Source organism: Nomascus leucogenys, chromosome 12, assembly GCF_006542625.1.
Source record: "Nomascus leucogenys isolate Asia chromosome 12, Asia_NLE_v1, whole genome shotgun sequence".
NCBI classification, from domain to species: Eukaryota; Metazoa; Chordata; class Mammalia; order Primates; family Hylobatidae; genus Nomascus; species Nomascus leucogenys.
The window spans coordinates 58,008,204-58,036,013 of record NC_044392.1 but is presented as its reverse complement, the minus strand read 5'-3'; the positions used below and the strand labels follow the sequence as shown (position 1 = coordinate 58,036,013).

The 27,810-nt window shown below is 37.2% G+C and overlaps 2 protein-coding genes across 3 annotated transcripts in view; one reads left to right on the top strand and one right to left on the bottom strand.

Moving 5' to 3' along the window:
• Positions 1 to 17,630, top strand: part of WDR3 (WD repeat domain 3) — a 30,229-nt gene extending 12,599 nt beyond the window's left edge. For both annotated transcript variants that reach the window (XM_003268054.3, XM_030824768.1), the window contains exons 10-27: positions 94 to 201; positions 1,053 to 1,283; positions 3,730 to 3,823; positions 6,041 to 6,142; positions 7,393 to 7,478; positions 7,638 to 7,773; positions 8,476 to 8,532; positions 9,599 to 9,699; positions 9,915 to 10,026; positions 10,146 to 10,280; positions 10,563 to 10,613; positions 11,090 to 11,155; positions 11,612 to 11,704; positions 12,174 to 12,221; positions 12,907 to 12,950; positions 14,659 to 14,787; positions 16,481 to 16,574; positions 16,869 to 17,630. In XM_003268054.3, the coding sequence (XP_003268102.2) occupies positions 94 to 201; positions 1,053 to 1,283; positions 3,730 to 3,823; positions 6,041 to 6,142; positions 7,393 to 7,478; positions 7,638 to 7,773; positions 8,476 to 8,532; positions 9,599 to 9,699; positions 9,915 to 10,026; positions 10,146 to 10,280; positions 10,563 to 10,613; positions 11,090 to 11,155; positions 11,612 to 11,704; positions 12,174 to 12,221; positions 12,907 to 12,950; positions 14,659 to 14,787; positions 16,481 to 16,574; positions 16,869 to 17,024 (1,843 nt within the window). In that variant the 3' untranslated portion in view covers positions 17,025 to 17,630. The remainder of the gene's footprint in view (positions 1 to 93; positions 202 to 1,052; positions 1,284 to 3,729; positions 3,824 to 6,040; positions 6,143 to 7,392; positions 7,479 to 7,637; positions 7,774 to 8,475; positions 8,533 to 9,598; positions 9,700 to 9,914; positions 10,027 to 10,145; positions 10,281 to 10,562; positions 10,614 to 11,089; positions 11,156 to 11,611; positions 11,705 to 12,173; positions 12,222 to 12,906; positions 12,951 to 14,658; positions 14,788 to 16,480; positions 16,575 to 16,868) is intronic.
• The window catches only part of SPAG17 (sperm associated antigen 17), a 238,369-nt gene continuing 222,024 nt past the window's right edge, over positions 11,466 to 27,810 (bottom strand). Inside the window, exons 46-49 of the mRNA XM_030824766.1 lie at positions 27,628 to 27,688; positions 24,215 to 24,359; positions 21,408 to 21,547; positions 11,466 to 11,654 (exon numbers count right to left, since the gene is read on the bottom strand). Of these exons, the coding sequence (XP_030680626.1) occupies positions 21,408 to 21,547; positions 24,215 to 24,359; positions 27,628 to 27,688 (346 nt within the window). The 3' untranslated portion in view covers positions 11,466 to 11,654. The remainder of the gene's footprint in view (positions 11,655 to 21,407; positions 21,548 to 24,214; positions 24,360 to 27,627; positions 27,689 to 27,810) is intronic.

Below are 27,810 nucleotides of genomic sequence, written 5' to 3'. Positions count from 1 at the left end.
CAGTTTGTTGGTCGAGGGGCCAGAATTTGAACTCAAGAGCAAAGCTGCTTCTAGAAAAATAAGAGCATGATATACTTTTTTTCTTCCCTCTAGATTACATTCTTGCAAAGGAGAGGAGGAAGATCCTGAAGTTAATGTTGAAATGAGTCTGCAAGATGAAATCCAGCGGGTGACTAATATCAAAACTTCTGCCAAAATCAAGTGAGTAAAAATAAATTATCTGAAGTTATAGAAATAGTAAGCTACCAAGTATTATTGGCTTTTTCATGCTATTTGTAAGCTGTCTGTATGAATTATATATTTGGAGACGGTGGTCATGAGACATCTGTGTCACACTCTGCTCCTGTTGTCCTAATCATGGGCCCACTTTTTGTCTCGTATTTGGATTATTATAGTACCCTTTTAACTAGTCATTTACTATCTTTTCCTGCGGCTGATTTAAGAAAAAGAAAAGTGCGTCCCACGTTCAGAAAGGATATAAGGTCACTTATAAAGAATACATACACAAAACCAAAGTATGTATCAGAACCAGGATCTGAGCCTAGTTTTTTTTTTTTTTTTTTTACTTAAAAGCCTACTTAGCTCCTACTCAATACTTGGAGGACTTTTTTTTTTTTTTTTTTTTCTGAGATGGAGTCTTGCTGTGTTGCCCAGGCTGGAGTGCGGTGGCATGATCTCGGCTCAGTGCAACCTCCGTCTCTCAGGTTCAAGCGATTCTCCTGCCTCACCCTCCACGGTAGCTGGGATTACAGGCTTGTGCCACCACACTCAGCTAATTTTTGTATTTTTAATGGAGACGGGGTTTCGCCACGTTGGCCAGGCTGGTCTCAAACCTCTGACCTCAAGTGATCCACCCGCCTCGGCCTCCCAAAGTGCTGGGATTACAGGCGTGAGCCACCGCAACCAGCCTCAGGGCACTCTTATTTGAAAAATTGTTCATAGTTATTCAAACTTCATATAGATAGAGGACATTGTAAAGCCTTTTCCTGGGAAAAGGAAACCTTGTGAGCTAAGATGGTAGCTAGAACATTTATGATTATTTTCTTATGCAGATCCTTTGACTTGATTCATTCACCTCAAGGAGAATTAAAGGCTGTCTTCCTGCTGCAGAACAACCTGGTGGAATTGTATTCACTGAATCCATCCTTGCCTACTTCTCAGCCTGTCAGGACAAGCAGAATCACCATTGGGGGACATCGCAGTGATGTGCGGACTTTGTCATTCAGCTCAGACAATATTGCTGTTCTTTCAGCTGCAGCTGATTCCGTTAAAATATGGAACAGGTTCGTGAAATGATGTTTTATATAGCTGTAGTTAGTAGTATTTCTTTACTTTTAATTTTTTTGGTACTCTTAAGGGTTAGTTATTAACTTCTTAAGGCCCTAAATACAATTATCTTTAGTGCATTTGGGCCATTAGCCTGTGGAGCTTAGAGAAGAAAAAGTTGCCTTTTAAAATATGGTGCAAAAAAAAAAAGGCAAGCTTATTCCATGTTAGAGCTTGTAACTGTACTTGGCTAGAGAAAAACACACAACCATCCTACCTACTCTTTAAACTTAATAAAAAGCAGGCTGTTATTGCTGCCCAGTAATTGTACCCTAATTTCTCACCCTTCTTTTACTTTCCTAGATGACTGTTTTATACCTTGCTTCTGTTGTCAAATCAAATACCTCCAAAACTGTGAAGCTAATGATCATATCTCCCACCTTAAAGGAAATAATAACCCTCTCTCACCCCTGCATTGCTCTCCGGTTACTACCCCATTCTCTGATTCGTTTTCTCCATTCTGTCTTCATCTGTCTCCCATCAAGCTTTTGTCCCAACAGTTTCACCAAAACAGTCATTGTCATCAGTGATCTTGTTTCCAAAACCATTGAGCTAAAAGCTTTATTTTATGCTCTGCCCTTGAATTGATAACTTTCTGTCTTTGACACACTCTTTGACTTTCATTATTTCCCCTTCCCTTGCTGTCTGTTTATTCTCAGTCTTCGCTCCATCTTTCTTATCTTTATGACATCTAAGTGTTAGAGTACTTTAGGGCAGAGTCTTTGGACCTTTTGTTTATCTAAACTCACTTTATGTCATCTCCTGTCATGTAGCTTTCTCTGTGTGATGACACATAAATTTATATCCAGCTTTAACCTCCTCCCTAAACATCAAATTCATATGTACAAATACTTTGTGTCACCACTTGGATGTCTAATTAAGCATTTCAAACTTTTATGTGTCCCAAACCAAACTTACGATGTTCATGTCTCCAAAAATCTTCCCACCTGCTATTCCTTCAGACTTCCCTATCTTAAATGATTACTTGCTACCAGTTGTTGTAGTCTAAACCTTGTAGCCATTTTTGATTTTCTTTTATTTATTTATTTATTTTGAGACAGAGTCTTGCTCTGTCGCCTAGGCTGGAGTGCACTGATGTGATCTCGCCTCACTGCAACCTCCACCTCCTGGGTTCAAGTGGTTTTCCTGTGTCAGCCTCCCGAGTAGCTGGGATTACAGGCGTGTGCCACCACGCTTGGCTAATTTTTGTATTTTTAGTAAAGACAGAGTTTTACCATGTTGGCCTCAAACTCCTGACCTCAAGTGATCCACCCATCTCGGTCTCCCAAAGTGCTGGGATTACAGTCATGAGCTACCGCACCCAGCCCATTGTTGATTTTCATATCCCATATTCATCCAATCTATTAACAAATCCTATCAGCTCTACCTTCAAAACTGATCCCAAATCCAGCCTCATCTTACCACCTGCACTGCCACTACCCCATTCAAACCACTGTCATCTCTCATCTGGGTTATTGTAATAGCCCCCTGACTGGTGTCCCTGCTTTCTTGCTTGCTCCTCTGTAGTCTGTTCTCAACACAGTAGCCAGTGTAATCTTTTTATAGTGGGAGTCAGATCACTTCCAGTAGTTCCATCTCACTCTACCTACCTTACACACCTTATCTCTTACTACTCTTCTTTTGTGCTCCACTAGAGCCACACTGGCCTTCTTGCTATTCCTTCAACAGAACAAGAATATGCCTTTCTTATGGCTGTTGTGCTCCCTGTTCTTTCTGCCTGAATCCATCTTCCCCATTTATCCATAAGCTTTTTCTGTGTCTTATCAGATGACAGTCCTATCATTCTTACCCTACTTCTTGCACTCTTCATCCTCTTCTCCCAGCATTATGTTTATCTATAGTGCCTATCATCTGACATACCAAGTATTTACATATTTATTATTCCCAAAGAATATTAACCTTTATGAGATTAGGAACCTCTGCTGTTTCATCCACTGTTGTATCTCCAGCACCTAGAACAGTACCTGGTGGGCATTCAGTAAATGTTTGTTAAGTGGACATTTGATATATATTTGATTAATTAATGAATGTTTGTGGTCCTATAAAAAATGTAGGGATATGTAATGATGTACTAATTTGACTTGTAATCCTTCAGACTCACTCACTTCTTGGTAATGGCAGATTGGACTCCGTGGAGCCCAGCAGACACTTTTCTGCTCTGCTTTTGTATGATTTCTGTTCCTTAGGATTTGGAGGCCTTATAAAGTAAACAAAGTTTGGTGCTTTTTAGTATTTTCTCCCATGACTATAATTGTGTGTGAGTCAAGGGTTTTTAAGACTTTTATATTGATCTGAGTAAGTGCGTTGAAACCTACACACTGACCTCTAAAATGGGGATGCAGATTCTCTTAACATGAGTTCTTTATGTTTTCTTTCTCATAGGTCTACACTGCAGTGTATTCGCACAATGACCTGTGAATATGCACTTTGCTCATTCTTTGTACCTGGTGATAGACAGGTGATCATAGGAACAAAGGTAAATGGAGACTTTTTCTGGGCTATCTGGATCTTTTCTATGCAAAATTCATAAAGTTAAGAAATCTGGTTCTTCTTTTTAGCATATTGGAAATGTACTGGAGCTGAGTAATCTGGGAGGATGTTAGTTTATTACATATTTTGTTTACTGAAGTTTTACTTTATTTTTTAAAAATTATGAAGAAGAAAATTAAAATCACAACCCTGAGATAACTACCATTAACATTTTGGTGATCATCCTTTCATGTGTCTTTTTATGAGTGCATATGTAATTGTGTTTTAATTAATGATAAAATATATTAAGGGTAATAATTAAATATATTAAGTACCTAATATGCTTGGCAGACAGAAGCATTCAGTAAAGACAAGCTGATCAAGTCCTCGTTCCTAGGTGCTGGTCAGATTGGGAGACAACCATGTGGAAATAAGCAGACATGGATTTGGATTTAGTTTCTGCCCTTTAGAAATGGGTAATTTGGGCTGGGCACAATGGCTCACACCTGTAATCCCAGCACTTTGGGAGGCCGAGGCGGGCAGATCACGAGGTCAGGAGATCAAGACCATCCTGGCTAACATGGTGAAACCCTGTCTCTACTAAAAATACAAAAAATTAGCCGGGTGTGGTGACAGGCGCCTGTAGTCCCAGCTACTCTGGAGGCTGAGGCAGGAGAATGGTGTGAACCCGGGAGGCGGAGCTTGCAGTGAGCCGAGATCATACCACTGCACTCCAGCCTGGGCGACAGACCAAGACTCCATCTCAAAAAAAAAAAAAAAAAATGAGTAATTTGGAGCAAGTCACATAACTGCTTATAGTTTGTTTCTTTATATTATGAGATGACGACATTTGCTTTTTGGCAGCAGCTTTCGTACCAGATGGACTGGTACCAGCCTCTGGCACTTACTAGCTATGTGACCTTAACCCTGTTAGTCTTGGTGTTCTCGTGGAAAATGATGTTACTGACCCATTTCACAGAGATGAAGTATGCAAAACTGTTAGCAGAGAAACTAGCCTGCAGCGAATAACTAATAGATAATAGAGCTAGTAGCAGACATAGCAGTAATGATTGTACCAGTAGTGAGAATAAAATGGAACAAGGTCTATGGAGTGTTTTGAAAAGTGCTTTGCAAGTATTTGTCATTATTATTCCCATAAAACAAAGCCATATGTACATGAGTTTTATTACACATGTATGGATCACAATGTATATTTCTTGCTCAACAAAAAAATATAGGCTGGAGAGATTTTAGGAACAATGCCAGGAAACAGTATTCACATCTCAAAACTTTCCTTCCTTTTTCACTCATTCGTTCAACAAATGTCCATCTCTGATTTGCTGTTGGGAAAGTAGTTTTTTAATTGCTTAAGACTACCCATGTGACTAAAATGCAATCTCTGGCTTACTGGCTGTGCTAGGCAGTTAATGTACATTATCTCATTTAATCCTGACAACGTCTTTGAAACATTGGTGATATAAATTTCATTTTACAGATGAAAAACTAGGTTCATGGAGATGAATTTACCAATGGGCACAAAGCAGACCTGGTACTCAAGTCTTCTAGCTTATGCTGTCTGTACCACATTGTGCAGAAGCTCATCGTAAAGCAGGCTTTGCCTCTGTGTGTGTTACATGCTGACACCGTGACTATGGCATATACATACCTCTAAATAGGAATTTTAGAGTGATTGCTTTCTATGCCATTATGATTTTTTTTAAAATTCACTGCCTTCCTTAGTGTTGTAGGTAGATCCCATTTCTTATTGTCAATGTATTGCAGAGGAGGAAACTAAAAGCAGATGGAAAAGAGTTGGTTAAGCCAATAACTGTAAAGGATCATTCACTTAAAGGATTGGCTAAACTTTAAAGGCTTTTAGGTTTGCATTTGCTATTGTGTTTATTCTGATTTGCCTATGGTCATGATATTTTCCTTTTGAAGTTTTGTAACCAATGAAGGTAATGCGTCCAGTACTGCATGATGGTATTCTTCCATACTTGTACAGTATGGCAGCCCTGCCAAGGTTAACTCAGCACATCAGTAGGGCATTTAATAGTATTTAATCAGATAGGAAATACAGAACATGGAATGTGGGATCCATTTCCTAAGCAATGGATCACATTTTTGCAGCTTGGTTATGAAGTCTTTTCTAAATTGTGCAGGCATGAATCATGGAGGTTGTAGGTATGTTCACTGGAGCTATGCTCATTTTGTGTCTTCCCAGACAGGGAAGCTGCAGCTTTATGACTTGGCTTCAGGGAATCTGCTGGAGACAATAGACGCACATGATGGAGCTTTATGGTCCATGTCCCTCTCTCCAGATCAGGTAACTAAACCAGATTTTAAAGCCCTGGACTTCAGCCCTCTGACTACCCTGATTTCTCTCAGGTTTTCTTTAAAGAAAGCCTGAGTTTTTTTTTTTTTTTTTTTTTTTGGTCTAATCTTTAGTGTTCGTATATGATGCCTTCTTATCAATGACCAGCTGTCATTATGAAATGAAATCTTGTTTGGCTACTTTTGCTTATCAGCAACATGACATCAAATTGCTTACCCTCATGATTTTTTTTGCCAATGTTTTGTAATACTTCTTAAGGGGAATATTCTCTTGGGCAACACGATGCAGAGAACTGAATAGACTTTGCTGCTCCCCCTTTTTTCCCAAACATCTATGACTGTATAAGCTTAGTAGTTTTAGCAAGTATGTCAGCCCTTACAAGTCAATAAATATGTGCTCACCTTCAGAGCAGTTCCTGGCAAAAGTATGCTTATTCTAGTAATGGTGCTGTTGCTTAGAAAATCTTGAGATATTTTTTTGACAACACCTTAAGAAATTTTGGCCCATTTATTTAAATATTCTCAGTGGTAGACAATTTTCATCCATTGAAAGTAGATCTTAGTTTTGGAAAAAATCTCTGAAGTTTAGAGTGTTTAATAGCACTTGGGGTCCAAACAAAACAGCTGTGAGTCTAAAATAGTAATAAATCTTGCATTTGTAGAGTGTCCTATCTTTTCCATAAACTGTGTGGTCTTTTTTTCAACAAAACTAGGGATTACGGAAAGGTTGTTTCCTGTGTTATAAATCTATGAGGTGGCAGTACAGACACTTGAGATCCAGTGTTCTATGTACTTTACACTAACACTACCATGTAATGAGACTAATTTTCTTGGTAATGGAAAACAGCTTCAAAAATATTTTAAGCAGGGACATTGCAGGACTAAATTTATATCCTTCTGAGGTGAATACTTTAAACAAACCTAGATTATCCATTCTATATATATTTTTCAAACTAGTTTACTGAGAGATTTTGTTTCTTCTTGATGCTAGATAATAGTATCACTAGAACTTTTCATTAGTTATGATTTCTGCCTATGTTAGTCGATGGTAGGAATTTTCACATAAGGTTTGTGGCAGCAGACCCAAAAGAGCAGTGAAAGGAGCTAGGGAGAACCACATTTTTCTTAATTTTTATCCTATGACATTAAATAAAAATACTCTCTTAGACTTTTAAAATGTATCTTCATAGCAAAGTTTTTATGCTAAAATAGTTTTTAATTGAAATTTCATTTGATTTTCAGCGTGGCTTTGTGACAGGTGGTGCAGATAAATCTGTCAAATTCTGGGATTTTGAGTTAGTGAAAGATGAAAATAGTACCCAAAAGAGGTGAGTAGACATTTTTTGTGTCCATTTTTTGGAGTGAAAATGGGGAGCTATTGAATGGCCTTTCAACATATTATATCATTTGTTGTGCTCTAAAGAGTTAAGATTTGTCTGAATTTGTATACTCATTTATATTTTTCTTGATGTTTTTTGTGGTGCTAGACTTTCTGTGAAGCAAACCCGAACGTTGCAACTGGATGAAGATGTTCTGTGTGTCAGTTACTCTCCCAATCAAAAGCTATTGGCTGTGTCTTTGCTGGACTGTACTGTGAAAATTTTCTATGTTGATACTTTAAAGGTATAGTGGTTATGCCTGGGGATATTTTCCCTTTCTGACTGACTGACCTTAAGAATTTGGGTTGAGGCTATAAAGAAGTGGCCTTGACTGTGCCCAGCGATAGTACATTTCTAAAAATGTGTGTGTGAATCAAAGCAATGTAAGTATACTAGGGAAGCTAGCATTTTAAAATAATTCTATGGTTCATGAATTTTGTTTAAAGCAAGTTATATTTCATATGTTCAAAAAATCTTGTGGACAGAAAATTCCGTCATACTAAGTAGTTATAAGAGCATTGCTAGGTGTCCTGGGCAGTGATTTCACACTTGGCTATATATTAGGAGCATCTAGGTTGCTTTTAAAAATATAGATTACTGAGCCCTATACCCGGAGAGTTGATAAGACCAGGTTGGGCCTGGGAATTTTTTTGTGAAACAAATGCGCTGGAATGTTTTCAGTGAAGAGATCCAGAGATCTGACTGAGGCAGTAAGCTTCTGGGGGCCTCCTTGCCTCCACTATACTGCAGTATTCTTGGCAAGCACATGAAGGGTCTGTGTAGTGGACACAGGTACTCCTGCCAAGCTGTCTTTTGTGGGTTGTCTTTGAAAATACAGATATAAAGCAATTTAAAAATGTGTTTAAAGTTATATTTTAGACCTACATGTAATAAATTATACCCATATTTTATAGACAGACATTAATTATGTTTTTTTAATGTTTAGTTTTTTCTGTCACTGTATGGACACAAACTGCCTGTTATATGCATGGACATCTCTTATGTAAGTAGTTTAAATAGTGTCTCAGTAATATGTTGTCTTTTCTACAGCAGATACTTTCTTAATTCTGGCTTGATGTCTTTTTAGATTATTTGTTTTTATCATCATTCTGTTATATATCTTTCTCCAAAAACAGTCTCAAATTAATATGTATTGTATCTTATATATATTACTTTAATGTTTTCAGAATAATTTTGCAAATATTATCTCAATCAATCCTTATAAATATTATCTCTATCCCTCTTGTAGCTCTCCCAAATAGTACTTTATTGTTTAAAATACTATAATTGGTAGAATACATTAAATATGAAAGACTTTAAAAAGGCATTCCTTTTTGTTCTGAAAGATAATGCTGCTGAGGAACTCAGATTTATATTTGGATAGTTACGGTATTTTACACTATGTAGACTTTTGGTCTCTTGACCAAAATCATTTATTTCCCAATATCTAGTTTTGATTAGGTGTGGCAATGTATTCTGCAGAGCGAGACTCCGTCTCAAAAAAAAAAATAAAAAGTCTATTCTGTGTGAAAGGAGTTGACCTCATAGCTGTCTGTGATCAGTGCACTAACAAAGTTAAGTTACAATGTTAAATGTATTTTTTTTTTTTTTATGTTGACAATCATTTGGATCAGGCATTGAAATAGGAAAGATAAGAGAAATAGTGAAATAGTGATAGGGAATGTGGGCTACATAAACATTCTAGTAGAGTCTTTCTCAGCTTCTCTTCTGCTTCTCTCTCCCACTTTCTTTCCAAATCCCATGCCAGAGATTAGAAAATCTTTTTCCTATCTAACAAAGTAAATAGATAACCCTACATCAAGGCACAGCACTGCCCTGTGTACAGTACGAAAGTATTTAAGCCACAGAGTTCATGCTTTTAATTAACAAGCTTTTTAAGTTCCTCTGTAGGTAAGAGCAAAGAATTCAGTGTTTTTAGTAGAGATGAAATCAGTTTTTTGGCTTTATTTTAATGTGTTTGAAAGAAATGGGTTAAATATTCTCATTAGCTTTTTATTCATATACAGAATTCAAAAATCAAGGTAATGTTTTACTTTTATTTCTCATAGGATGGAGCACTCATAGCAACTGGCTCCGCTGATAGGAATGTGAAAATCTGGGGTTTGGACTTTGGGGACTGCCACAAGTCTCTCTTTGCACATGATGACAGGTATGTATAGTCTTTTCAAATGCCTCCCTTTGAGTCACCTGTATCACTTTCCTTGAGCATCTGTGTCTATTTTTCAGTGTTCTCAGGCAGTGATATAAGTTCTAAAATATAGTCAGACATCCTAGAACTAGCTAGTCAAAAGCTATTTATGTGTGTCAAACTCTTTTTACTAACCTGGAATTTGATGATATTTTAATATTTCCGTCACTTTTCAGTGTGATGTACCTACAGTTTGTACCCAAGTCTCACCTCTTCTTCACTGCCGGAAAAGATCATAAGATTAAACAGTGGGATGCAGACAAATTTGAACACATACAGACTCTGGAGGTAACCACATGCCTTCTTTGCTTGCTTGGTACTTAAGAAATACTTTTAAGAATATTTACATTACCCACTAAGTAGTGGTCTATGAATGAGGTATTCTTTATTTTTTTTTTCTCCTCCAGGGGCATCACCAAGAAATATGGTGTTTGGCTGTAAGCCCCAGTGGAGACTATGTTGTATCATCGTCCCATGACAAATCTCTGAGACTTTGGGAGAGAACAAGGGAGCCTCTTATTCTTGAGGAAGAAAGGGAGATGGTAAGAACTTTAGGCTTGGTTACAAATATGCCAGTAGGTATCTGACAGGCTGTCCTAGTTGAAGTTTTCTGTCTAGTGCAGTTACACCTGATTCATTGCAAGTCCAAGAACCTTCAGGAGATCTGTTCAAGACCATTGTCACCCATTTCAGAAGCTAGGCAGAGATAAAGATGCCATTAGGGGATTATGTTGTCAAAGATGCAGCTTCTCGCTTCCTCATTTCTCTTCATATAGAGACCATGTTTTTCTCTCTCAAATTAATGTATATCTATCTCATGGTAGGAAAGAGAAGCAGAATATGAGGAGAGTGTGGCCAAAGAAGACCAACCAGCAGTAAGTAAATTTTGGGGACCTTGAGATTATGCCCTATATATAGTTATATTATTGAAATTGACTCTAATGTCCAGAATTTCTAATAGAATTAAAATTGAGGCTAGAAGTTGAAGGTATCACCAGCTGGTAAAGAGTCTTTGTAATTCTTTCTCTTCAACTGTATATCCTAATTTTGTGGTTCAAGTGATTGACCAAATTTGCTATTGAATAATTATTCTGGCAATTGAGGCTTTAGGGAATTATTTTATTCACTGTAGAGCAAAAATAAAAATTAGAAAATTTGGATATTCTCTTTTTAAACATTTGCAAGATATTCTTACAATAATACATATGCTAAGTTCTGTTACTGATAGCTGATACACTGTTAGTATTTTCATAAAATAATAATAGCTGTTCTTATATAGATGTAAGATTAATTTATCAGCTCTTTAACTCCGGTCAACAGTGTTGTTCAAGGATTTCTTTGTTTCTGGCAGGTTCCAGGAGAGACTCAAGGCGACAGTTACTTTACTGGAAAGAAAACTATTGAAACAGTGAAAGCAGTAAGTTGATATAGAATGTGGTATCTCGATTTCTAATAAGATCCCAACTTTTTAGTAAAAGTTTTATTCAGAAAGCCATTTTTTGGGCAAAAAGTTGATGAGATTTAAAGATGGGGATTATAACCTGTTTTCTTCTCTTGTAACCAAAGATGGGAATAGTCCTGAATCTCTTTGATCAATATGTGCTCCTTTCAGGTGTTCCTGGGACCTGCCCTATTCAGGGTATCTAGATATCATTCCCACCTGAGTCCATGACACTTAGTCTCCTCCCTGTACATTGAAAAATAAGAAAACCAAAAATGTCTTTAAATGCTTTTTGGCACTACATTGGCATGTCTTTATTAAACGGATTGAAGCTATTTCATTTGGCAAATTTCTAGTCAGTTCTTCCAGTTTCAGTGTCCTGGGATGATGGAGTGTGTTGTGATGATTTCTTTCCTTTCTTGTCCTCTGTAGGCTGAGAGGATTATGGAGGCTATTGAGTTGTACCGAGAAGAAACTGCAAAAATGAAGGAACACAAAGCCATTTGTAAAGCTGCAGGGAAAGAGGTAATAAGAGAGTACAGTAAGTTACAGTATCAATAAAGGGAATTCCCAAGGAGAAAAACCATTGTTTTGGGATTTATTAAGATCAGGATATGCAATAAATGGAGTAGAATCTTTCCAACTCACTATATTAGAAGAAATTGAGGAACTGTGGGAAGAAGGGAACTTGTCTTAATGAAAGCGAAGGAAAGGAAATCACAGATTCAGGTGATTATTGTCTTGAGTAGAAACTCACGTTCCTACTTTGGTTTGGGAGGCAGGGTAACCATTTCAGATTTCTAGATAAAATACATTGTCCAAGCTCATTCATGAGTACTATAGAAACTAATAGGCTTGATAATTCTTTTACACTCTGTCAGTTTTTTAGGGTCTCTTTTTTCCCTTTTCAAAATTATAAAATACAGTTACCACTCTGTCTATGCTACCTAAGTCTCAGTTTTTTTAATGACTTGATTTAATAATTTCTTCATAGGTTCCACTTCCCAGCAACCCCATCCTAATGGCTTATGGCAGTATCTCAGTGAGTAAAATGTCCAACGGTTTCCCCTTGGTTATTAAAAGGTTACTTACAAGGACAAGAAAGGAAGTAGAGGCATTATGATTTTGGGATGGATTATTGGGAATACTTTGTCTTTAAAAGTCTCTTTTGAATCTTGGCATTCTCTAGGATATTTTGTATTTCAAAAGGACCACTTTAGCGTAACTTCCCAAGCCAGCCTTTTTGGTTGGACTGGACTGGCATTCTTCTGTTTTCTAGTGCCTGTTTATGTTCAGTGTCCAAAGCCCTCTGAAGATTCTGTTAATCTAAATTAACTTTTGAATCAGCCTTCAGAGGGAAAGTTGACAGAAATCAGTCTGATGAGATAAAGAAGAGAGAGGGGAAGAGTGATGGGAGAATGTATGTTTATCTAGTAATCTTTAATTAGTATTTTATTGCATGTCTCATCACAGTAATTTTGTGAGTCAGGGTATCTTCCCCTTATAGATAAGGAATCTGGCTTGACTTGTAGCATAGTTGGTAAGGGGCAGAGTTCGATTGTGAACCCCGATCTGGCTGACTCTAAACTCATGCAGATCTTGCCATTTTAGAATACTTTTTCTGAAGTAAGAAGGAGGGGTTCCTGTTTTATAGGAGACAGAAATTAGAGAACTTTAGTAGAAACCAACCAAGAGTATCACTAATGGTATTAATCCTTCCTTTATAGCCTTCAGCTTATGTATTAGAGATTTTTAAAGGGATCAAGTCAAGGTGAGTGAGTCCTTGCACACAATTTTTGTAATCTGTCAGCAAACATTTATGAAGTGCTTATCTGAATGGGAAATAAATAGGAATTATAATTGATGGTTATCTTTCTTATAGGTTTAACTATATCAAAGTTTTGATGGAAATTAATTTATAATGTTCTTTTTGAAATGCTAGAACTAGGAAGTTCCTTCTAAAGTATGAAGAGAGATGCTTTTAAGGACAAATAAAGGGGAGTGATTTATGTTGTAGACAATGAAATAATATATAATTCAATTAGAAGCACCAACTGTTAATTTTTTTTATATTTTGGCTTCTTTTCTATGTACATACACAATTGGAATATTATATGAAGTTTTATATGTGTTCTTTTTCACATGTTTCCTGAACATTTGTTTGTTGTTCATATTCTTCAAAAAAAAAAATCATTGGATTCAGAATTATTCCATTGTATGAATAATTACTGGATATTGCATTTCTTTCTCCTTTTTGGCTATTTTCAGTGGCTTCACTGAATATGTTTACACATATATCTTTGTCATCATTGTTGATTATTTTTCTTAATAGTCCTAGCAGCCTAATAACTGACCAGTAGGCATGAGCTTTTAAAGTTTTATATTGCCAAATTACTTTCCAGGGTGATTATACTGATTTTTAGCAGGCTTTAAAAAATTTGTTGCCAGTGTGAGAGCCAAAAGGTAATATTTTATTATTTTCATTTCTTTTGACTATTAATGAAGTTAAAATTTCAGCATATTTGTTGACCATTTGTATTTTTTCTTGTGAATTTTTAGTTACCTGTTTTTGCTCTTAAGTATTATTTTACTGGTTTTTAAAGAATTCTTGCTGGGCACAGTGGCTCATGTCTGCAATCCCAACATTTTGGGACACTTAAGACCAGAAGTTTGAGACCAGCCTGGGCACCATACTGTATTTTCTTTGTCATACATTTTTGCAATAATTGTTATATTATTTTGATTTTCCTTGATTTTACTTGTGAGTTTGAACTACTGAAGGCTATCATTTTCATAATGAACCACAATATCTACATATATATTCCTTACAAGAAACAACACCTGTCTTAGGATAAAGATGAAACTTCACTACAGGAAGGTAAAAGAAAATTGATTAATGTAGAGGTTACAATACATTTCAAGATGGGAAGATTCTGTGTTTTAAAGATTTAACTTTTCCTAATTAATAGGTTTGTAATCCCATTTGATATCCTCTTAAGATTTTAAATTGAAACTGATGAAATAATAATACTTGAGCTAGTTCTAGAGGGAACTATTTTCCCACATTAAAAGGCTACAAAATTAGCAAAATTAAAATAGTGTAGCATTGGTGTCAGGATCAATCATCATGTCAGGATCAGTCATCATAATAGATTCTAATGGACTCAATATATGGTAAAAGAATATCATATGAAGATGGAATATTCAACAAAAGGCTTTGGAGATATTGTTTATCTGGAGGGAAAAAAAGTTAGATTTTCCCATCATGCCATTGACCAAAATGCATTCCAAATAGATTAAGATATTAAATACAAAAAACAAAGAGAGTCATCTAGCTTATAGATGAATATTTAACTCTAGGCAAAATGTATTCAAGTATAAAATCAGTAGAAAAAATAATAAAGGGAAAGATTTAAAAATTGACCATGTTAACAATGTTAACAAATGTGGCATTTTTATATTTATTTTTTCTTTTTCAGTGAGCTGGAAGAATCTCTACTTGTGCTGCCTTTCTCTTATGTCCCAGACATTCTTAAACTCTTTAACGAATTCATTCAGCTGGGTTCTGATGTTGAACTTATATGCCGGTGCCTCTTCTTCCTCCTCAGGTAACATCCTTTTTCAAAGAATACCGTGTCTGTTCAGCAGAACTGCTTCAGTAGTACCTTAACTGAAGCTGTCAGCACTTTGGGATTAAGAAATAGTATGCCGAACTCGGTGGCTCACACCCATAATCCCAGCACTTTGGGAGGCTGAGGTGGGTGGATTGCTTGAGCCCAGAAGTTTGCTACCAGCCCAAGCAATCAGTCTTGCCTTTAAAACAAGGATCATGATGACCCACCTCTTTAAGAAGTCATGGTAATACATTGCTCAGGAATGCTTACTCAGTCATAGGTCTCCACGTTACAATCTAAGATAGCTCTGGTTCTAGTCAGTTTGCCAAAAGCCAATTATGATTGGCCAATTTGCCTCATTTGTTGTTTCTTTTAAGCCAACCTTGTCCAGCCTGTGGCCCGTGGGCCACATGTGGCCCAGTATGGCTTTGAATGTGGCCCAACACAAATTTGTAAACTTTATTAAAACATTTTTTTTGTGTGTGATTTCTTTGTTGTTGTTGTTCATCAGCTATCATTAGTGTATTTTATGTGTGGCCCAGGGGAGCCAAAAGGGTGAACATTCCTGTTTTAAAGTGTTTAGTGTAAGCTAACAGGTTTTGCTTTGTCCTTCTACCAACATTTTAAGGAAGTCAGTTTATTTCTCTTGGTCTCTACAGGTGCAAATGGAAATGTAGGGGCATATATAGAGGTAAACTAAGGAACATAAAGCAAATATGTTCATAAGGCTATATTCTTAAATATGGAGAATTCTGTTAATAGGTAGTTGAGAAGAATATATGTACAAAGGCTTGATATTCTTCTCATCTCTCACCCTCATTCTCAAGCGGTTACAGCAGAGAACAGGGATGGAGACAAATTGAACATTCCTTCAAATACTGTTATGAAGACAAAAACTGGTTAGCCAATGCCAAATAGTTAAACAGGTATATTTAGTGAACTGACCAAATAGGTATTTGGTGAATTGGCCTGTTTTTATGATTTTTAACCCTCCGTTTCTTATACTTTATCCAGGATAGTAGCAAGAGAAGAAGAATAATATGTTCTGTTGCCATATTCATAATTTGGGGCAACTTGTAAAGACATAAGTTCATATTTAACCATATTACTAATAATTTCTTTTACTGCTATGGCATATGTGCTATTGAATTAGGGTTGCTGGTTCTACGAGTAACACTGTGAATACTTATAGCGTATCAGAGGGTTATGGATGGGTACTACCTGACAGGTATGGCGGGGTCATCAAGGATATCTTGGTACCCTAGGGTCAGAGTTTGAATCTCATGAATGTCTCTTTTTTGCTGTGGCTTTATTAGAAGTGTTAATGCATCTTTGTTGAGTTAGCATTTCTTAGAAGGCTCATTCTGTCTTTGAGTTTTCCATAAAGTACCACTGTCAAAATCTGTAGCCACTGGCAGGTTGCTGGGCTGGAAAAAGAGTCTTTGCAAATGAGTTGAATGTGTCATAAGGTTTAGGACAGTATTTTTTAAGTTGTCATCAAATTGAACTGAATGGTAGAGAAAGAAACTTCTTTGGCTTTTATTTATTTATTTATTTTTTTGCTTGAAACATTTCTATAATGTACGTTTTGTTGTTGCTTTGATATTGTGTCTGTTTACTGTTTCTAGAAGGGTTAGGTAGGGCTAGAACCTCTCTGCAACATGGCTGTGTTTTGTTTTTCTATCAGGATTCACTTTGGACAGATCACTAGCAATCAAATGCTTGTGCCAGTGATAGAAAAATTAAGGGAAACAACTATTTCAAAAGTCAGCCAAGTCCGGGTAAGTGTCTTTGTATAGAGATAACATAATGAGGCAAATTCCTAATGTGATTTAGAAGTAGTATAGTATGCTGTGCTTTGTCTTTAGCAATACCCACCACCGATAAATCCATATTTGAGATAGTTTTTGTTGGAATTAGTAGGAATAGAAGAAAACAGAAAAAACAAGAAAAGTTCTTAATGAGGGAAAGATAAGTAACAACACCTGAAGCTTTGGTTCCCCTAACTCTCATACGCTGCTATAATGAACTGAAGTGGGAGAAAATTTTTTAATATTTCTTGTATTGCACTCCAGGATGTTATCGGCTTCAATATGGCTGGTCTTGATTATCTCAAGAGGGAATGCGAGGCAAAAAGTGAAGTTATGTTTTTTGCTGATGCTACTAGCCACTTGGAAGAGAAGAAGAGGAAGAGGAAAAAGAGGGAGAAGTTGATTCTAACATTGACTTAGAACTGAAATGTGGTATTTTTTTTTTTTAACTTTTTCCTTAAAAGGACTCCTAAACTAAGCACAGAAGAGTTGGCGTCATCTTAAAAATACCAAATAACAGAAGATCACATTGCAGATGATATCAGGATGTGGTTTTCAGCTTTGCCTGGGGGAATTCCAACATGAGATTATGGGCTGGCTCCATTTCTTGGACTTAAAATTCATGATTAGTTTAAAAATCTTTCTGTGCTCTCAAAGCTTGAGCCTTGCAGCTCAAGCTTGTTGTTCCCTTTGTATTCTAGCAGGGAATAAATAATTGTTTTAATTAGGTATTTGTTTCATTGGAGTTGAAATTAACATTTCAAAAGTTTTTCATATTTTTTTATGGCAGATGATTTATCATTTATTTATATTAGGTTTTACTGCCTATTGAGACAACCAGGTGCATAATTGATTGCCCTCTGGCCATAAAAATGCAGTATCATGGACCCTCCGAGCTAAAAAGGACTGTAAAAATTACCCAGAACAGCCTCCTCAGACTTAACCTTCTGCAAGTTATGTCTGTGTATAAGAAGATTCTAATTGCTGTTTATACTTTTCTGAATAAAATAGTTGTTTCTAATTAAAGAGTAGCCAAGCTAAGATGCCTGGCTGGGCTTCTGAGGAATTAATACACTCGTGTGTGTGTGTGTGTGTGTGTGTGTGTACGTACATATACAGTTGACACTTGAACAATGCAGGTGGTAGGGGCGCTGACCACCCCCCACCCCCCGCCCCGCACAGTCAAAAATCTGCATATAACTTTTGATTCCCCAAAGTCTTAAGTACTAGTAGCCTGTTATTGACTGGGAGCCTGACTGATGTATTATATATATTGTATACTGTATTCTTAAAGTAAGCTAGAGAAAAGAAAATGTTACTTAGAAAATCATAAGGAAGAGAAAATATATTTACTGTGTTTATCAATACTGTAAGTGTATGTCATCTGTTTATAAAATGAATTGTCTGTCTGGAGTGGCAGGCAACCACAGCTGCAGAACTCAATCTGTGGTACTTATCAAGCATCAGCTTTTTCTTGTAATGTCATCACTTTTCTCTGCTTTTTGGGAGCACTGAGATATGCAGTTTACTGGGGCGATGAATTGTTCATGCACAGGTGATTAGTGTCACACAGCATTTTAAGTGCATACCCACAACACTTGAACTCACTGCAATAGCAACAGGAGGTGGCTGTGAAATTATTTCAGTAACATAACTGTGTATTACAGTTCATTTTATGCAGCTATGATTGAATACTGCACCTTTACATTATTTTATGTTTCTCTCAAAACTGTGAATTGCACCATGTATGATCTGTATTTGTGTGTGTTAATTTTGATAAAATAATAGATTTGCATGTATTCTATGGCAGTAAATGATAAAATAGTCTAGTATCTACATATATTTTATGCATTCATGATATAACTACTTTTTTCCTAATTTTTTTCATCTAAAACTTTTCTCATTGTTTCAAATCTCCAAAAATTTTTCCAATATATTTATTGAAAATATCTGGGCTGGGTGCAGTGGCTCACGCCTGTAATCCCACCACTGTGGGAGGCTGAGGCGGGCGGATCACGAGGTCAGGAGTTCCAGACCAGCCTGGCCAACATGGTGAAACCTCATCTCCATTAAAAATACAAAAAACTAGCCAGGCGTGGTGGCAGGTGCTTGTAATCCCAGCTACTCAGGAGGCTGAGGCAGGAGAATTGCTTGAACCCGGCAGGTGGAGATTGCAGTTAGCCAAGACCGTGCCACCAGCACTCCAGCCTGGGAAACACAGTGAGACTCCATCTCCAAAATAATAATAGTAAAAAAAAATCTGTATAAAAGTGGAGCCACGTGGTTCAAACCCATGTTGTTCAATGGATTGTCTACTGTATGTCTTCATGGTAAGGATTTGGGGAATGTTCTAGGAAAAGATATTGACAGATACCTCTGGGTCTGGGCTTTTCTTTTGGGGAAGTTTATAAATGACTAAATCATACTCCTTGTTATAGGCCTGTTTAGATGTTCTGTATCTTCTTGAGTCAGTTTTGCTTTTTATCTTTTTTGTTGTTGTTAATCCCAAAGACTTAAAACTACGGTTTCTGTCTATGAATTTGGTCATTTCAACCAAGTTACTGTGTTGTGGGGCCACCATTTTCTTCCCAGGCTCAGAGATGCAGTTCTTGTGGCTTGGCGATTTGTGTCCCAAACCATAAGTCTTAATGTTCTTGAGCATAACACAATCACTGAAGTGAAGTAAGGAATGCAGTGGTGTTATTTGTTGGGCAGAATAAATAAGTGAATTTTGGCATAGAGTTTTTGAAGGCATAACTATGAAAGGCAAGAGAATAGGCAGGCAGGATAATGCATTGTAGGTGCTTTCCAAGGGGTCAGTGTTGTTTAGGCAGCTATTCCTGCCACCAGGTAGAGGAGTTAATTCTTGAAAAATAATTTAATTTTTTATAAGGACAGAAGTTGAATCAATATCCTTCTTAGAGTTGCTCATCAGAACATAAATGTCACTTTCTAGTAACATTTTTGATGCTTTCCAAACCAAAACAAGTTCCAGGAGGGCATTCTAGATGTATATGTCATTAATAATTACTCTTATGTTAAAAGTTGCTGTTTTCCCATAGCTTTGCCACCATTTATAATTCAAAAGCCTGATAGTGCTAGGGAATGTAAAGATGTTTCTGTCTGCTAAGTGTTATACTAATCAAAGAGAAGGGGAACTTTTATGATAAAGTGACGTGTACGGAACCTGGCCAAGTTAACAACTTTTGGTCAAAATACTTGAAACTCTTTAAAAGTTTAAGGTCAATAGGTGCATTATAAAGTAAATTTTAAGCCAGGCAAATTTCTAGTCGTTAAGTCAGTATTCATTTCCTTAGCCATTGGCTGTATATAATCCTTAATATAAAAACCATTTAATGACTAATATCTCTTGCATATTGTGAAGTAACCTATAGAAATTCTGTAGCACCATAAAGAAAAGCCTTTTGAGATTGCAGTGAGCTGAGATTGCGCCACTGCACTAAATTCTGTAGTACCATAAAGAAAAGCCTTTTGAGATTGCAGTGAGCTGAGATTGCCCACTGCACTCCAGTCTGGGCAACAGAGTGAGACTCCATTGGAAAAAAAAAGGCTCTTGAATGATGTATTGGGAGTAAAACATTTAGGCTTATTTTAAAAAAATGTATATATCCATCCACTTAGAGAAAATATGCTTAACAATTTTGAAATTCACTGGCTGGAAGCTAGGTACTTTGTATATTTGGTATTAAATTGTTTCTCAATGGCAATGTCATAAATTATATCTCATTCTAAAGATATCTAGCAAATCTCCAGCAGAGATCTAGGACAGTGCCCAGGAAAGCAATGGTATCTGTTGGTAGGTACAGGACTATATATAGGACACTATTCACTTAGGTATAAATGATGAGCCTGCTCAATGCAGCCTTTTCAGGCCAGATTAGTCTTCAGAAAGAGAGGGAGGTTGTGAGCAGAAGCTTAACGAAGAAACCACATGGGCTTACAGTTACCATCTGCAATCCACCCACATTCCTCACAATTTAAGATCCTAAGTTTGTGATGGGGCTAAGGTTCTTAAAGGTAGTATCACCATATATTCACGTGCTTTCTCTTTATTTCTGAGGTTTTTGGGATCCAGGCAGCCCTGGTATGTTTTTAGAACACAGTATACATTGTGTAACAGTCACTGAGCCCAACCCTTACATAGGGCCTGGCACTGTTGCCCTTGTGTATCCCTTCCCGTTGAGTATGGGGTTGGACCTAGTGACTCTCTTCTAGTGAACAGAATACAGCAAATATAATGGGATGTCTCTTCCAAGATTAGGTTATAAAGCACTGAATTCTACGTTGCATGAGGATTACATTTTATAATATATATAAAGGAGTAACTACAAATATTTTTTCTTTTTTTTTTTTTTTTTTTTTTTTTGAGACAGTCTCGCTCTGTCGCCCAGGCTGGAGTGCAGTGGCACGATCTTGGCTCACTGCAAGCTCCGCCTCCCAGGTTCACGCCATTCTCCTGCCTCAGCCTCCAGAGTAGCTGGGACTACAGGCACCTGCCACCACACTCGGCTAATTTTTTCTATTTTTTTAGTAGAGACGGGGTTTCACCAAGTTAGCCAGGATGGTCTTGATCTCCTGACCTCGTGATCCACCCACCTCGGCCTCCCAAAGTGCTGGGATTACAGGCGTGAGCCACCAGGCCCGGCCTAAACAAATATTTTCATTCATTCAGGCTAGGTGGCTTATGAGTTTCTGACTATAAGAAGAGGGGAAGAAACCTGGGGTCTAATACCTCAAATTTGAATGCTTGACAATCGAATTCCCATTTATTACTTACCGTACCTAATGTGGAGAAACTTTACGAGACATGAAGACTCCAAGTGTGGAGGAATAAATTGTAGAAGTTCTCTGGACCATTGGATTTTCTTTTCCCTGGGGAAAGTCTTTTGGTCGCTTATCATAATTGCTGCTTGTTAAAACTGGTAAAATACTTGTTAAGGGCTGTGCTTTTCATGACTAAATGATTTGCATATATAAACCCAAATAACATTTTAGAGTCATAGAATTTCTTCTCTGGCAACATTAGTTCAATTTTAGGTACCCGTCTATCCAACGCAAATTCTGCGTGCTCAGGCTTGGGGGTTAGAGGATGGATATGCCAATGTCTAGAATGTCTTCTGTTCTCCCTAGTGTACGTTTCTCTCCTAACTGTGACTGGCTTTCTGTAAGGAGCCATCAGCATGGTCAAGCCCCAAACCATATCTACATCAGATTTCATGCTTTTTTTTTTTTTTGGTGGGGAGAGGGACAGATCATTGTTGACATTGGCAGTAAGTAGATAAAAGATCTGATAAGATTTTTTGCCCTTTATCTGTGTCTGACAGGTTCTCTCTATAAGCAGGGAAATAGAAAATTTATTATAAATACAAATGATTTCATTGGTACGATCAGCAGCAGTGACTCAGGTATTTGCATCTAATAACCTGTGTGGAGAGGGTAAGGGCACTTGATTTAGTTCCCAGAGGAAAAAACTAGTTCTTTGGCTAGTTTCCTTCTATCACAATGGAAAAACCCTGTCATCATTACTCAAAAAAAGGGAAAGAAAAAGGGAGGGGAAGAAGGTGAGAGGAAGGGACAGAGAGTTTCCCAGTGAGGACTTTCCTTTCCTATTTTATATTTTGCTCCATTGTACTTACTGCCATCATTGTTTATGGTTTACTTACTTTGTGTATTGTCCGTCCTCCCACTGGAATGTAAGCTACATAAAGGCAGGCATTTCGGCATCTTTGAAAGCATAAATGATCAAATGAACTAAACTTCATTTATTGACATCAGTGCTATCTGACACAAGTTCCTTGAACTTTCTCCTTCACCTTGGAATATCTGAATCATCAGCTATCTTCAGCTTCTCCCTTGCCAAGACTAACCCTTCAGCTCCATTTTTTATTATTCTTTTGCCCTGTTTTGGATATTGCAGTTTCAGTCACTTCTACTCATTCATATTTTTAATATATCTCTTCTGCTCCACTCTCTTCAACCTACAAAACATGTAGGTCTACATTAAACTGAAAATCCTTCCTATATTCTGTTGCATCCTTGAGGTATCATATTCTCTTGCTCTTTCTTTTAATAAATTTTCTTGAAAGAATATCCATAACTAATGTTTTTGCTTTCTTAATACAGTCATTCTTTACCTTTTGCAATTTAGTTTTTATCCCAACCAAATTTAACACTTTAAATCTGAATTTTCTTTGACATCTCAATAGCATCCGTCAATTGTGTCCATCTTTTCCTTGAAATTCTTCCCAAGGCTTCTGAAGTATTTCATCATTTTCTAATTGCTGCTTCTGTCTCCACTGGCTCCTCTTCCTCCTGCTCCCTAAACCGACTCCAGATTTCTGCTCCTTGCCCATACGTTCAGCCATCACCTCTGTGTAAACGATGCTTAAAATTATTATATCTCCAATTCTGACTTCTCAGTTGAGATCTAAGATTACATATCCATGATTCATTACCTCAGCCCAAAACTTTGAAGTTGAACTCGATGTCCTCTTTCTTCTATCCATCAATGGCTTCTACCTCAGATTTTGCAGTTTCCTTCCCCCACCATGTCTTTCATTCATGTCCCTCTTTATGTTGACTGTTTCCCCACTCCCAGTTCCTGTCCTCACACATGGCCTATTCAGGTAGACTTCTAATGGTTCTTTTACACATCCAATTGTTCCCCTTTGACATGTCCTGCACAATAACACTGGATTCATCTTAATAAAGATATGCTGATCATATCACCCACAGGGTCAGGAATCTGCAGTGGTTCACTGCTGCTTAAATAATAAAATCCAAGCCAAGGATTTAAGATCTTTCATAACTTGACTCCAACCTACTTTCCCACTATATTCCTAATACTCAAGCTCTTGGCAAGTTGAACTCCTTGCCAATCATCCCAAACACCTGGAGCTTTCCTGTTGCCATGGTTTTGTTCATTCTTTGTACTTAAAGTTCCCGTCAATCAAATTTTCACATTCTATAAGATCCAGCTCAAAAATCAAATAGAGAACTGTAACACAAGCAGCACACAATTCATGCCACTGGAGAAAGTACAAAATAGAAATAAAATGTGAAGACTTTATTTCTGCTACTAGATTATATAATACCTTTTAAGACAGAGTCCAATTATCCATTTTTATATATGATAAACTATTTTATACAGTACCTTGGAGGTAATAGGTTCTTGATACCTATCTAATATCTGTGTGGCTGGAGACACTGATAAGGAGGAATGCATGCATAATTCAGTGAATACCCAACCTTTATAATAAGGTATCTCCTATCCTTCCATAAAATTATAATTTTTTGTGATGGAGACTTGCTGTTTTATTATTCTGTCTGATATCCCATAGATAGCCAATAACATTTACATTTATTCAACCTGAAGTTACTGCACATACACTATGTGTCAGGTACTTTTTTAGATTTGGCTAGGTGCTTTCAAAGATGAATGAAGATGCTCTTTGTCTTAATAAATTTAACTCTGATTTCGAAGATAGAATTGATAAAGTAGAGATGCATTTTGACTTCCATGTTTTCCTCACTCGTGGAGGAAATTTCTGCACTATATATGATTACTCAAGTTGAACTTTAAAGGATATTTGCTTCCACGGGTAGGAACAGAACCTCATGCTCTGTCATAATCTCGATATTGTGAGAGATGTGTGCTAATCCCTTGGCCCCATCCTCTCCAGCAGCCATGGCAAATAACTCTATATTCAGTTCTGTCTGCAAACCAGCTGCCACCTATAAGACACAAGGTAGCTTTAGGACCAGACAACTCTGAGTTCAAACCTTGCTTTTAATATGAATTTGAGCAAGTTACTTAAACTCTCTTACCTTTGGTTTCTTCATGTATGAATTTGGCACTAATAAATGGTAGTTATTATAAGCATTAGCTGAACTACTTCATAATGAAGGTAGAATTCCATTAAGTAAAGGGGAGCCAGGGTAAACTGTTGAAGGGGCAAACCAGGTGCTATTTAGGAAAAAGCATAAGGAAGCTAAATGCCAGGTTATTGGAAGTGGAACTGAAGGCAAAATTTTGCAATACTCCTAATTGTGCTAGTTTTTGAATGTCGGTAGTGACTTTCAGTAGTGAAATCTGCAATAGCAGCTACTGCAGATAAAGATAAATTTAATCTAATATAAATATAAATCAGGAGGCTGAGGCAGGAGAATTGCTTGAACCCAGGAGGCAGAGGTTGTAGTGAGCCGAGATCGCACCACTGCACTCCAGTCTGGTGACAGAGCAAAACTCCATCTAAAAAAAAAAAAAAAAAAAATTCATCTAACAGACTTGGTGACTACCATAACTTTCCTACCCTGTTCCTTGCAGGGGTGTCCAATATTTTGGCTTCCCTGGGCCACATCAGAAGAAGAAGTATTGTCTTGGGCCACACACAAAATATACAAACAATGACAACAGGTGATGAGCTTAAAAAAAAATAGCAAAACAATCTTATCATGTTTTAAGAAAGTTTAGGAATTTGTGTTGGGCTGCATTCAAAGCTGTCCTGGGCCATGGGTTGGACAAACGTTGACTTTAGGGTATTCGTAATGCAGGATGCATAAAATAATGAAGCCAGTAGAGGGAGACAAAATTAGTTTAAATGCCCAACTGCTTAGTTCTGAAAACCCATGGAAGAGGATTGTACCAACAAAGAAGAAACCTGATACAGAAGGAAGAAGGAACACAGCAAGGCATAGGCGTCTTGCCTTGTTCTTTGAAAAGAACAAGGAACACTAGCCAGCAAAGAGAGAGCTCTTTATGTTTCTAAGTTGCCTCTCCAGGAGGTGAGTTAAAAAGCAGACTTGGGAACAGTTATCTGAAAAAAAATAAATCTGAAACTACCACATGAAAAGCAATTAGATACAAATGGAATGTTTTCTTCAATATAGTTTTATAAATAGTAGAATTGAAAAATGTTTCACAGTTTTTTCAGCAATGTACTTGTGAGCATATGCATACTGGAGGATATCCAGCAGCAGACCCTTCTCCTCCAAGTCCACCAGTTGGAGCAGGGCTGGGTAATGATGAAATTCAGCATGAAGAGAGCTGGAATACTGCCATCATACAGGTTTGCCCAGGCTTTGAGCAGATTCATTTAGTGTTAGCAACTAACCGAGCTGAACAGTGGTTAGATTTATGTATGGGGAAGTCTACAGATTATATTTTTTTGCCAGAGCCAAAACCTACTATCAAAAACTTAAAAAAAAAAAAACTAAAAAAACCTTATAGTATCGAGTGAGCTTCAAAGACTACATGCTGGGTTTTTAGTACCTATAAAAGTTGATCCAACAGCCATTCTGGCTTTTGGCATAATCCCTACTTTAAATTAAAATGAGATTTGCTAACTTCCCAGAACAGTGGAAGAAGGGCTTGTTTTGATTTTTGTCTTTTGCTTTTCGTCGTGAAGGTTCTGAAATCTTGACACAGTACAGTGATGAATTACTTCAGGAGAGTACTCGTGAATTAGTGGATATAATCCCAAAATGTTTCTGTTTGGAGTTTCAGCCTGTATAATACTGTTTTCTGTAGAGCATATTACAGCTAGAAGGGGGCTAAGAAATAATCTGGTCTGAACTTTACAGATGAGGAAAACAAGGCTCAGAGCATTAACCGAACTGCTTGATGGCATAGTCGTGACAAGAAGCCAACTGACTTTGCACTATACCAAACGAACCCTTCTGTGTGAACCTATAACTGGGGCTGCTTTAAGAGCTTCAGACTCAGGGAGCATTGGGTGCTTGTTAACAGGACTGGATACTTTTGTACACTGTTCTATGCACTCTTCGCATCTGTGATGAATGGGTCATGCATCTGCCAGACTAACTCACTTCATTCTGTCATTCAATCACACCTCTCTTGAGTACCCACTATGTGCCTGGCTCTGTAAGCTTCTTATGTGTCTTATTCATTTTTAACATCCTCTGTGCCCTGGTCACTTTAAATGGCATATGGGAGGAACTCAAAATTTGCTGAGTGAAGTATGAAGTAAAAGGGGTGTTAAAGCAGCCAGATGTTGCACTGATAAAGACTTACAAATGTGACTTTATTTAAGATGAACTTACGTTTACATCATCCTATATTTCTGAAATTATAATTTAAAGTGAGAATATGCATATTTTTTACTAAACATGCCATTTTGGAGGATGTATCAGATAAAGTCAGGACAGGTTGACATTTTGTATTTTGTATTTTCAGAGATCTTTGGAGAAATGAGGCAATTGATGAGTTTAATAAATACGATTTCTTGGTTGGGCACAGCGGCTCATGCATGTAATCCCAGCACTTTGAGAGGCCAAGGCAGGTAGATAACGAGGTCAAGAGTTCGAGACCAGCCAACTAGCATGGTGAAACCCTGTCTCTACTAAAAATACAAAAATTAGCCGGGCGTGGTGGCATGCGTCTGTAATCCCAGCTACTCAGGAGGCTGAGGAAGGAGAAGTGCTTGCACCCAGAAGGCAGAAGTTGCAGTGAGCTGAGATCATGCCATTACACTCTAGCCTGGGTGACAGAGTGAGACTCTGTCTCAAAATAAATAAATAAATAAATAAATAAATAAAAATACGATTTCTTAGTATGGCATTAAATAATATTCTCTGACAAATACCAAGAGAGCAAACCAGATTGATGTAAAATACAAAGAATGGAATAATTATTTTTTACTTTGCATAAGGATTTACTTTTTGAAAAGGTAGTTTTTATACAATGGTACATAACTGTAATATTGGGACAAGTGAGATGAGCTTCAGAATTGTTTCCATAGCTGGCAGTTTAACTCTGTTTATGCATAGGATTGGTCTCATGGTTACTACATGGAATGAATGCCATCAAGCCACATACTGTATCACTACCGGAAATCTTTTGCTTATGATATTAAAAACGTTAGACTTATACATAGTTTAAACAGAATGGGCAGAATGGTTTCAAAGCCCACTTCACTGGAAACCTATACATAGTCACTTGCATGCACACAAGCACACACAACAGATGACATATAGGACTTACAGGTCCCGGTTTGTAAGTCACTTTCAGTCCTGTGCTGGGTGGGGGCTGCTTTACTTTAAACCTACAAGGCAAAAAGATGAAAATAAATTTATGCCATAATGAAACACATGAGCAATGAATAAGCTGGGATGTTATAAAATAAGGAAGGTGTTAATATTTGCTACACAGGAGCCGGGGGTCCAT